The sequence below is a fragment of the Pelobates fuscus genome, chromosome 3, assembly GCF_036172605.1.
Source record: "Pelobates fuscus isolate aPelFus1 chromosome 3, aPelFus1.pri, whole genome shotgun sequence".
Lineage (NCBI taxonomy): Eukaryota > Metazoa > Chordata > Amphibia > Anura > Pelobatidae > Pelobates > Pelobates fuscus.
The window spans coordinates 235,380,057-235,392,766 of record NC_086319.1 but is presented as its reverse complement, the minus strand read 5'-3'; the positions used below and the strand labels follow the sequence as shown (position 1 = coordinate 235,392,766).

General features: G+C 43.0%; 1 protein-coding gene across 1 annotated transcript in view; it reads right to left on the bottom strand.

Moving 5' to 3' along the window:
- The window catches only part of CCDC3 (coiled-coil domain containing 3), a 124,566-nt gene extending 115,275 nt beyond the window's left edge, over nucleotides 1-9,291 (bottom strand). The window contains exon 1 of the mRNA XM_063448219.1: nucleotides 8,682-9,291. Within this exon, the coding sequence (XP_063304289.1) occupies nucleotides 8,682-9,043 (362 nt within the window). The 5' untranslated portion in view covers nucleotides 9,044-9,291. The remainder of the gene's footprint in view (nucleotides 1-8,681) is intronic.
- Between the last annotated feature and the right edge of the window lie 3,419 nt (nucleotides 9,292-12,710).

Sequence of the window (12,710 nt, the reverse complement as noted above, 5' to 3'; positions counted from 1 at the left end):
GGCCAGGGGAGGTCTGACAGTCAGGCACTCAGTCAAGCAGTGAGCAGTGAAGTGTCCCTTTAATGACGTTGTGTAACAACAGACAAATGATAAAGTAAAAAAACATTAAATTAGCAATTTTAAAGGGGACACTCTATGCACAATAAACACTTCCATTCAGTGTAATAGCTATGATGCAAAGGAATCTTCGGGTTCCGTAACATGTTTGTTATCAAACCATTTGGTTTGACAAAAAACATGACTTTTCCCTGCACCTAACAACTGACCCTTCCTTGACCACATTAATAATGCAGAATTTACACTTTCACATTCTATGTTTGACAGGGTATTGGGCAATCCATGGGGGAACATGGTGACGATGCAAGTAGGGGCAGGCATCTCTGTCCAACCCCACTCGTTTGGTGCATGCACAGAGCCCTGGCGAACCACTCTTGCATAGGCTGAATCCACTGAGTACACTGTGCACTGCTTGAGTGCTTCTAATAATTCACTTGAAGCCCCAATGGATGGAAATGTCCAGTGAAATCTAGGATTGTTGGTGGGTATGGTCTCTGCGTTTTCATGTGCCAGCGTTGTGGGGCTTCCTTGCATTCCTGTCCTTTATCCTGACTCAATGCAATGTTATATGATGTCATATACCCCTGGAGCTCTAAGTCAGGATGACACCTGGAAGCATTCTCTACTGCTTGAAAAATTACAAGACAAAACGCTCCCAACTTAATACCAGGAACAAAATGCTGCAAGTTAACTATCTATCGCTTCCTACTATTCACAGATGCGAGCAATGGATAGAGAAGAGGGAGGACTATACAAATAACTGTCTAAAGGTTGACTCCAGGTCCGGTTGGGCACTGCCCTTCAGCCCAAAACTTGGGCTAAGAGTGATTGATACCGCCCCTAGTGGTGATGTATTTGATACATAGGATACACAGAGGTAATGTGGGCTGAACTGGGAGCTGCCGCACGTCAGTTGGGCGGTTCTTCGGCCGGACCAACGGTATGTGAGGATTCTTTATGGGAACCGGCTGATACCAATATGGTTAATTACATATTGGGTATTTAAGGAAGTTGGAGATGTGGCTAGTTTGTTTGCTTTTTGCCCCTGACGACGGCGTCTTGATACGCCGATACGCGCGTCGGGCGTTCTTTTGATGTTATTTTTTTCACCATGCACTTGGGTTATGGGTGTTAGCACTTGTTTGTTTATTTAGTTTTATTATAGAACCAGTGGTTTTGGTAGGCAATAGCTTTATGCTATGCCGAGGTAACAGGGATAGATCTAAGGTAGTATTAAGTCTTCAGAATGGGGGAGTAGGTAGAGAGGTCTCTGGATCCCTTACTGGTGTATTATATATGGATGGAGAGCTTTATGCCTGTCTGATACATATTATAGGGTTCTCTTGACATTCTGCTAACCTCATTTAGTGCAGGTTATATACCTCCATTGTAGTTTTCATGGGAGGAGTAGGTACAATCTGTAGCAACGCGCAATCACTATGAGTAGGTTCCACGAATTAAACTCGATAATGTAAGGTATTGGGCCATGGTGGAGATCAGGGTGCCTCAGGCGTAAGCCTCAAGCCAAAACCCTCCCAGTGGGGCCTTGGGAGGCTCCAGCAGGAGGCCCAAACGAGAGGGTGGTGTGTAGCAAAGAAGATGATATCACAAGTGGGGGCTCCGGGATAGATCCCCTCCTCCCCTCCCCTAGTCCCCAAATCCGCTGTTTATCCACGGGGCCCAAACCCTGTCAAACTTTGTAATGGTGCCCCTAACTCGCGCTGTCAGCTTATCCATAAGGAAAGCATCTTTGATCTTTTGTACGACTACATCGATTGGGGGGGTCTCGTTCTGGAGCCACACCTGGGCCAGGGCTCTTCTGGCTGCTAAGTTCACTTTGTGTAGTAAGTTTTGTTCCCCTCTGGGCCAGTCATCAATAGGTCTGGCCAGGAGGAACACCCAGGGGTCTAAATTAAGCTCTCTATCGAAGATATCCTTCAAAAGTCCCACCACCCGTTTGCAAAATTTCTGTGCTTCAGGACATTCCCACCACATGTGTATGTCAGATCCCTTCCGACCGCAGCCTCTCCAGCATAGATCCGTGGGCGTTTTGTGCATTTTATATAACTTCACCGGGGTGGTATACCACCGAAAGGTGGTTTTATATGCTTGTTCCTGCATAGAGACACATATAGACGAAGTGGCTGCTGCCTCCCAGATTTCCTGCCAGTCAACGCCCTCCAGCTCCTCGCCCAGGTCAGCTTCCCACTGAGATATGTATGTGAGGTCGTCCCATTCCGTCGTATGTGTACTCAGGTGAGTATACAGGATGGAAATGAGGCTCCTAGGGAACCGTTCTTTGAGGCACATAGATTCAAAGAAGGTTGGCCGCCTCAGTGCACTGGTTTTAATCAGAGGGGCCTGGGCGAAGTCTCTCACCTGGAGGTAGCGAAAAAAGTCAGCGGGGCATAAGGTAGCCCTGGATTTAAGTTCTTCAAATGAAATAACAGAGCCGCCTTCATATAGGTGGCAGAGACGTTGTACCCCTGTGCCTTCAATACCCCTAAAATCCCTAGCGTTTAGTCCCGGTGGAAATGCTGTGTTTCTCAAAAAGGGAGTTAGGGGGGAAAGTCGGGGTGACAAACCATATTTGGTTGAGGTAGCGTCCCAAATTCTCAAAGAGTTCGCAATGGCCGGGCATTCGATGTGTGTCGATGGTCTATGGTCCCTAGGGACCCACATCAGAAATTGAGTGCAGGGGTTCTGTTTGTGTTTAGTGTTGGCATTTAAATAAGTGGGGTGTGTAGTGTTGGTGTTTGAATGCAAGGTTTTGTTATGGTAGCGTTAGTGTATAAATGCAGCGGTGTGCTTAATGGGGTGTGTTTGAATGTAGTGTTGGCATTCAAATGCAGGGCTGTTTTTGTGTACAGGTTGGTGTTTGAATGCAGGAGTGTGTTTGTGTTTACTTTTGGTGATTGCATACAAATGTGTATTCACCAATACATATGCACTGCCACACAGACATACAGGGGCTCTTTGCTATACTCAAAAACACATGTTCACTTCCACACGGATGCCCACAGACATATATACACACGGATATACTACGGGAGATATGCACACACAGTAACACTGACACATACTGACATACATGCAAATATTCACACACACACACACACACGTGTCTCCCCTGCCGGCCCTCCCCTAACCCTACTGACAGCCTGTAGATGTTGCTCTTCCCCAGGGTTCCTGGCAGGGCTCGCGGGAGGAGCTGGAGAGCGGCCTGGTCGCAGCTGTGAACCCTAAGACCGTGGTAGATCCGCCACTATTCTGAACACATAACAGCTCCCCATGGCTGGCACATAGTTCAGGCCTACCGTGCTCTGCAGATGCACCACCCCAGGGAACAGAAGCACAATTTCCAGTCAACACACAAACTATATATACAATTTCCCTAGTAAAAGGAAAATCCTTAACCCAAACTGTCTTTTATACATCTTATCCAAAACATCCCCTCCAACTAATGCAGTTTCAGCCCCTGGTGTCCCATATGTTGGACAATATGGAACTGCTCTCAGCCAACACAGTGCTACCACATAATTAGACACAATAGACACACTACTGTGCTGAGAGTAATATGACCATGCTGGGAGCACTTTGGCAATAATCTCTGTATGGTCTGCCATGATTGACACTGACACTGTCCGTCACCCAGGTGTGATTTTTAACAAATGGTGACAAATTCTCTCTCTGTTTGACCCCACCAACTTTCTTAACAAGACTGCCGAGTTTGGGCAAGCCCACTCTATCCTATTTTCGTACCTCCCAATGTTGTGAGGGATGCAATACTAAAGCAGGCTTCCTGGTCCCACTGCATGTGTTTGTGAGTGAATTTGTTGTTAGTTAGGTGGGGTTGTGTGTGTCAGTAGTGGTCTGTATGTGAAAGTGGAGTGTTACAGAGATTCCCCTTAACTTTCCTTAGCTCACTGGCTCAGCCTTGCACCAACGGGATAACCCTGAAGGAGGTGACCAGCACCTGTCAGACCCTACTAAAATTGTCAAACCATTTCCAAATGGCTTAACTACTGACCCTGGAAGGCACTGGTGCACTCTTGTCCCCCTAACCACTACAGTGCACTGTTGTGAATATGGTGCTTGGCTTGCACTGTTCCTATCTGACAATTACTTCAAACTGATAAACCTCTCATCTAGAAGTATACACATTTTTCTAGAAAAACTAAAGCGGTAAATAAGACATTTATAAAATAAGATGAAGGTTAAAAAAATCTAAAGAAGGTGTGCCTTGGAAATTTTTCATTGACGTGCACCTTCCTTAACTCCAGTCCTGTAGCTTATCCCTTCAGGAGTATGGTGAGTGCCGTTAGGGGGTCCGATGACCAGGGGTACCCCGTTATTAGGTGTGTTTTTTGCGGTCGGTGTCTGGAGCTCTGAATAATTGTGTCCACTTGACACAGGTGCTAAGCCCCGCCCCCGCAAAGCAGATTATTTTTTATCACTTCCTGTGTCCAGACTTCCATATTGTGGCTACTACACCAACCAGCTGGGAGAGAGTTCTGGATATACCCCCATAAGGCGATTTTACCATCTACATCTTGTGAGTTATATTGATATTGGCACAGTGTTATTGCTCATTTACAGTATTATACTATTGTATTGTTTTTCTTTCTGTAGATTATCAGCTATAATCCTCTGCTATCTATATATACATTCTATCTATACGGGATAAGGTCTGGAACGTCATATCACTGGAGCTGTCATATCACTGCGATAAGTTATTTATTTTGTACAATTTATTTCGAGAGGTGTGGGCTTATACATTTCTTGTTTTCCTGTGTATCTGTATGCCTGGGTATCTGTATGTGTCATTGTATCTGTTTGTCTGTACATCTGCATGTGTGTATCTGTATGTGTGTCTGTTTGTATCTGTGTATCGGTATCTGTATGTGTCAGTGTGCGTACCAGTATTTATATGTGTGTCAGGGTTTGTTTCTGTGTGTTAGTGTACCTCCATGTGTGAGTGTTTGTATCTGTGTATCTGCATATATGTCAGTGTGTGTCTAGATTTGAGTCAGTAGTTGCGTCTGTGTATCTAGATATTTGTCAGCATTTTATTCTGTGTGTCTGTGTATCTGCAAGTGTGGCAGTGTTTGTATCTGTGTGTCTGTGCATATGTATGTTTGGCAGTGTTTGCTTCTGTGTGTCGGGATGTGTGGTAGTTTTTATATCTGTGTGTCTGTGTATCTACATGTGTGTCAGTATTTGCTTCTGTGTGTTTGTGTATGTAAATGTGTACCAGTGCTTAGTTCTGTGAGTCTGTATATCTGCATGTGTGGCAGTATGTGTGTTTATATGTTTGTCTGTATCTGCATGTGTATCAGTTTTTGTATCTGTGTGACTGGGTATGTACGTGTCAGTGATTGTTTCTGTGTGCCTGTGTAGGGTTTGTTTATGTATGTATGTTTGTGTGTCTGTGTGTGTCAGTGCCTGTATGTATGTCAGTGTTGGTATCTGTATGTGTGTCAGCGTGTATATTTGTGTGTATGTACATATGCATGTGAGTCAGTGTGTGGATCTGTATGTGTGTTTGTTTGTATCTGTGTGTCTGTGTATCTGCATGTGTCAGTGTTCCTGTGTGTTTATCTGTGCATCTGATATGTGGCAGTGTTTGTATCAGTGTGTTTGTATCTGTATGTGTGTCAGTGTGTCTATCTTTGCATCTGCATGTGTGGCAGTGTTTAGATCTGTCTGTGTATTTGTGTGTGTGGCAGGGTTTGTATCTGTGTTTATGTGTATCTGCATGTGTCAGTATGTATCTAGATGTGTTTCAGCATTTTTTTTTCTCTGTGTCTGTGTATCTGCATGCGTGGCAGTGTTTGTATCTGTATGTCTGTGCTTATGTATGTTTGGCAGGGTTTGTATATGTGTTTCTGTGTATCTGCAGGTGTATCTATCAGAGTATTTAGATGTGTGCCAGTGTTTGCTTCTGTGTCTGTGTATCTGCATGTGTGGTAATTTTTGTGTCTGTCTGTATCTGCATGTGTGTCCATGTACCTGTGTATCTAGATGTGTGTCAGTGTTTGCTTCTGTGTGTTTGTGCATCTAGATATGTGTCAGTAGTTGTTTCTGTGTGTTTCTGATCTAGATGTGTGTCAGTGCCTGCTTCTGTTAGTCTGTATACCTGCATGTGGGGCAGTTTGTGTCTATGTATCTGCATGTGTGTATATGTGTGTGTGTGTGTGTGTATATGTGTGTGTCTGTATCTGCATCTGTGGCAGTGTTTGTAGCTGTGTGTGTTTTGTATGCCTGTGTATATGTATGTGTCAGTGTTTGTTTCTGTGTGTCTGTGTATCTGCATGTATGTCAGTGTTTGTATCTGTGTGTCTGTATCTGTATGAGTGTAAAGAAATGATGGAAGTGCACTCAACCCTTCATCAAGGAATCCAGGGTGCTCCAATGGATAGGTCCCAGTACCAAAATAGACCAAATGTAAAGTTATAAATTGTAGAAAATAATCCAGGCACTCCAATGAATTCCAAAGTATAGGCAATTTATTAGAACCAGAAGCTACACAGCAACGTTTCAACCCCTCAGGGTCTTTATCAGCTTTATCAGCTTGATAAAAACCCTGAGGGGTTGAAACGTTGCTGATAAAGCTGATAAAGACCCTGAGGGGTTGAAACGTTGCTGTGTAGCTTCTGGTTCTAATAAATTGCCTATGCTTTGGAATTCATTGGAGTGCCTGGATTATTTTCTACAATTTGTATCTGTATGAGTGTCAGTGTTTATATCTGTGTGTGTGCTTTGTGTGTCTGGGTATCTGTATGTGTCACTGTATCTGTATGTCAGTACATCTGTATGTGTGTCAGTGTGTGTATCTGTATGTGTGTCTGTTTGTATCTCTGTGTCTGTATCTGCATGTGTCAGTGTGCATATCTGTATCTATATGTGTTAGTGTTTTGTTTCTGCATGTCAGTGTTTGTTTCTGAGTGTCAGTGTTTGTTTCTGAGTGTCAGTGTTTGTTTCTGAGTGTCAGTGTCTGTATGAGTTTCAGTATGTGTAGTGCATAGCATGTGTTGCAGTGTTTGTATCTTAGTATCTGCATATGTGTCAGTGTGTGTATATGTATGTGTGGCAGTGTTTGTATCTATCTGTATATTTGCATGTATGGCAGTGTTTGTATCTGTGTGTATGTGTATCTAGATGTGTAACAGTGTTTTTCTTTTGTGTGTCTGAGCATCTGCATGTGTGGCAGTGTTTGTATTTGTGTATCAGTGCATCAGCATGTGTGGTAGTTTTTCTATCTGTGTGTCTGCATATGTCAGTGTGTGTATCTGCATAAGTGTCAGTGTATCTGTGTATCTAGATGTGTGTCCGTGTTTTCTTGTTTGTGTATCTAGATGTGTGTCAGCATTTGCTCCTGTGTGTTTGTGTATCTAGATGTATGTCCATGCTTGCTTCTCTGAGTCTGTACATTTGCATGTGTTGCTGTGTGTTGCCTATGTATCTGTATTTGTGAGTGTGTGTATCTGCATGTGAGGCAGTGTTTGTATTTGTGTGTCTGTGTATATGTATGTGTCAGTATTTGTTTCTGTGTGTCTGTGTAGCTCCACATGTGTTTTTATCTGTTTCTGAATGTGTGTCAGTGTTTATATCTGTGTATTTGTATGTGTTTTTGTGTCTATGCTTGTATGTATGTCAGTGTTTGTTTCTATAAGTGTCAGTGTGTGTATCTGAGCATCTGTGTATCTGAATGTGTCAGTGTGTGTTTCTGTGTGTCAGTGTACCTCCATGTATCAGTGTTTGTGTGTGTCTGTATCTGGTTGTGTGTCAGTGTATCTGTGTATTAGCATGTGTGTCATTGTGTGTATCTGTAGGTGTGTCTCAGTGTGTGTATCTGTGCATATGTGTCAGTGTGTGTACTGAAGTATAAGAGGAGAAGCAGGTAGAGCCTGGAGAAGCAGAGGAAGCCTGGGGTAGAGGAGAAAAAGTGAGAGCCTGGGGTGGAGAAAAATGGGAAATGGGACAAAGAAAAACGTACACATTTGTAATAGCAGCAATTATAATAATTACAAACATTTTGCTAATATGAGGGGTACAATTTATGGAAATGGGCTGCAAAGTAGTACACATGTGAAAAAGGTTGGGAACCAGTGATCTAGAAGATTTTGACAGAATTCAAAGACCATATTTTGGGCAATACGATCGCTATTCAATCAGACACAAGGATGACTTTTCTTGCAGTTCTATACAAGTGGCTTCTAAATTAGCACTTATCCGTGAAAGAGCATGGTTTCATCATGAAAAAAACTAACTTTTTTGGATACAAATCAAAATAATAGTGTTTGGTCTGGATGGATTTTTTAAGCCCAAACTATCCAAACCACATGGTTTCCAACTATAAAATAAAGCAAATTGGCCATTTGAACACAGTATATATTAAACTGTTTGTTTTAAAGTTGAACTCATTTGTTAAGCACATTTTACACCTTCTACCCTGTGAGTTATGTATCAGCATGTACGAGTTACCAGTGATGTTAGATGCATGCTGCCAATGGCAGGGATATTGTACTGCAAATATTTGCGATTTACATGGCCCTTGATACATCGTCAAAAAAACTATTTTACAAAGTGCCAACATTAGCCATCACAGAGGTTTTACTCACCTGAGAAAGAAGAAGTAGGACTGTCCTTGCAGCACTGTGTGAGAGTGACAGGAGAAATAGCCCAGTCCAGTGAGGTTCAGCCTAGATCCAGCAGGCAGCTCCAGCATACTGCCCCATGCTTGGTCACACAGCATCTCAATCTCTGCAGAGTAGAAGAGACCCCCTTCACCAGCTTCATAGTGCCAGGACAGGTAGTTATACACATTGTACGTCTCCTGGTAGACTGCCAGCACCTTAGCAAACACTATGATCTCTGCCAGCTCTGCTCTGCAACCCTCACTCAGGGGTCTCCAGTCCGATGGTAACTGACATTCCCAAGAGCTGCTGGCTAGGACTAGCACCATCAACACAACGTGGAACATGATGAAAAGAAACTATCCTCAGTTATAGTTAGAGCTCTCAGTGGATATCTATGGGGAAGTAGTTTCCTTTTCTGCTAGAACAGGCTTTATATATAGTTCTGAAGATCCATAGCTAATGCAGGAGACTGGGCTTGTTATTATACACCTAAGGTAATGGGTGTCTGTCCAAACTAAAGTGACCCATCAGAGCCATGCAATTTGTATCGTCAGTGACAGCCAGGAGAGATGATGCTGAGCACGCCGCCCGGCTCGGCACTGGTTAAATAGAACACTGATATCAGTTTAAAGAGCTCTCACTGAAGGTCCCGCCCACTTGACTATGACGTCATAAAGCAGGCGTTCTGGGGCGGGGTTATAGCAGCTCACACTGTGAATATATTGCTGTCTGTGAAGGGAAAGAAGGTGGATGTATAGGAATGCTATTCTAAGGACTCACCTTTCATTAGAAAACTTAGCAGCTCATTAATTATACAGCCTCCAGTATACTGATTTTTTTTATTTATTTAAAAACGAAACTATTGGATAAAGGACATACTTAATTTTGAATGAATGCATTTAAACTATTATAAATTATTGTAAATACCCCTTGCTGTCTCAGTAGAGATTTTTACTTGAAGTTAAAGACAGCAAGGTGAATTGTTAGTGTAGGACTCACAGACGTTTTGCTTTGATGTGGCATGTGAGCTTGTGCTTAAACGGTCATTGGGTGATACTAAAAACCTCCAGTTACATAAAAATGCATAGGGATTTGGGATAGTGCACAAGTAACTCTTTTCCTTTGTTTAATTTATTGTATGTATTGGGGCTGATGTGTACTATAGAAATTGCTGCCGCCCAGGAGTAGTAGGTGTTTGAGCACAGGGCTTAAGGGAACACTATTAGGAAAGTTTAGTGTCTGCATACATAGGGTGGAAACACTGAATGTCAGTGCACTGCCACAGGAAGCACTTCTAGTAGCCATCCAAGGAGTAGCCAGTGGAGATATTCCGATGTTGCCTAGTTTTTTTCTCTGAAAAAAACAGTTTACTGCAAAAAGCCTGAAGGTAATGAGTCAACTCACCAGAACAAATTAAATAAGCTGTAGTTGTTCTGGTGACTATAGTGTCCCTTTAATTTTGTATGTTTCTATTTTGCATTAATGCATGGAAAACTAATGCTATGACAATTATATAAAAAACAAAACAAAAAAAAAACAGAAAACAAAACTGATACCACCAAAGTACTCAACTAAATCACAGTGTAAGTCTGCCTAGGTACCAAACTAAAAATAACAGCATTCTTAAAAACATTTGCTAAGCTGAGATTTACAGGGTTCTGCAGAACACCAATTGGGGTTCCGCCAAAAGTTTAAAAAAAAAATGTCCGCAGGTGGCGAGGGAGCAGTGAGCTCCCTGCTCAGCTCCCTCGCGTGCACAGCCGTGATGCTGGAGCTGGAATATGACGTCACTCCGGCATCACTAAGAGGCGTGCGAGGGAGCTGAGCAGGGAGCTCACTGCTCCCTCGCACGCCAGCTGATCAGCAGCCCCACTGGACCCCATGGATCGCTCGCCAGCTGCCCAGCAGCCGCATTGGATCACAGGGACTCCATGCCAGCACTCCTAAAGGTAGGGGGGCTGGGTGGAGTAAAATGTAAAAAAAAATGTATGTGACGAGACCAATCTCGCCACATTGCATTGGAGGAGCCTGGTTGCCCGCCTGCTGCCTTTGGACTATGGACCAGATTTTAAAAGACTTATTTTCCCTGCAGAAAGGCTTATTCGTGCCTTTTCTGCCGGGGTGTTCGGTAGATTTTATCTACCGAACAAACTACCGATGGCACGACCCCCTGGGAGCTGGAGTGTGCCGCCAATTGACCACCCTGAAGCTGCGGTTAACCGCAGCTTAATTGACGAAGGCAGGGTGGTCTTTGTTCGTCGACCGAACACGTGGCGGCGGCCATTTTACAAGTACCGTACGGCCAGCGGTGTTCGGCACCTAACACTATGGAACTATAAACGGACACTTATTTGCACGAACACCGCTGAGCCGTCCGTCTCCTGGTTCCTGTTCGTGGGGATGTAGCCGAACAGCCGTTCATACGGTAGTTTGGTTCATGTGAACTGTAGTAACCCAGATAGCTATGCCATGGAGCCTATTCGTGTGATCAAAGACTTTGGCTCCATGGTGATTGAACTGTATTCAGTTGGTCTGAGTGCCATTCACCTAATAATGTGCACTCAGACCTGAGCTATCTGGGGATATGTAACATGTCCATGTTTAATGTGTAACAAGTAACTGTATATATTTTAAAGCATATTACTGTGTTTGTGTCCCCACATGTCTAATGGAGTTTTTGTCTTTGCCCTGGGAGATAATTGGATTACTTCTCCAATTATCTCCAGGGCAGAAGGGAGGAAGCCAGGATGCATTGTGGGGATGTTTTACTTCTGTAAGTCTGAAATGTGATACATGTCTGTCTGTGTTACAGTCTTCCATTTGATCCCCTAGGGGAGTGTCCACAAGGTGGGAGACCTGCATAAATACAGGGGCAGGTAGCCCTCAATAAACAGACCACTGCTTGACCCTCAACACGGAGCCTTGTCTCGTTCTTGGGGGGATTCACTGTATGCTGTTGGAGATTGATTGCTAGGAGTGTAAGCTGATGTATGCTTTTCCTGTTCGTCTGCTAGCAGCTATTCGTGAGGTTCCAGTTTGGAGTGCTACCTTATTCCCTGGTATGCAGTTCGGGAGTTTGATGCATTCACCTATATCCAATTCGTGAGTTTTGTGATCTCCCTGTCAGCCTAATCCCATGGCCATCGCGGCCCACCGGGCATTTGCCCGATGGCCACTCCGGGCCTGCAACTAGTGCAAATGCTGCTCTTTGTACCAGTATCATGTTCGCTATATTTTTATTATTTACATGGCTGCTCAATTTATTTGTTTGGAATTTTGTTGTTTTAGTATTTAGTATTAATTTAACTACACTATGCATGCAAATTGCATTTTGGTGAAGGATGAACTAGTTTATAAGGGGGAGAAGAGATACAAGAAGGAAAATATATTTTAAATTAAGTAACAATAAGGATATGGAATTCTCTGTCTGAAAAGGTGGTTTTATCATAGTCCGTACAGATGTTTAAACAGCAATTGGATGAATACACAATATTGATGAAAACATAATATTCAGGGATATAATGTTTAATATGTAGGGTAGCAGATTTGATCCAAGGATACTTTTGACTCCAATCTGGGGTTGAGAGAGAATTAATTACTAGTTTGTTTTTTTCAAAATTGCAAAGTTCTTCAAACTGTTCTTCAAAACAGATGTGAGAAAGTCTGAACTTGATGTACATATGTTTCTTTTCAGACTGTGTAACCTAAACTACCATCTAAGTAGATTTAGAAACAAAATGATTGTGTCCCAATTTTCCGCAGTTCAATCTACTAGAACTTCATAGTGTTTTGTGTTTTTTGTGTAAAAGTACATCAAGTAGCCTTACTCCAATCAAATGAACATTGATATACACTGATCAGCCATAACATTAAAACCACCTTCTTAACATTGTGTAGGTCCTCTTCGTGCTGCCAAAACAGCTCTGAATTGTTGAATCATGGACTCCACAAGACCTTCACACGTGCCCTGTGGTATCTGTTACATAAACATTAGAAGCAGATCCTTTAAGT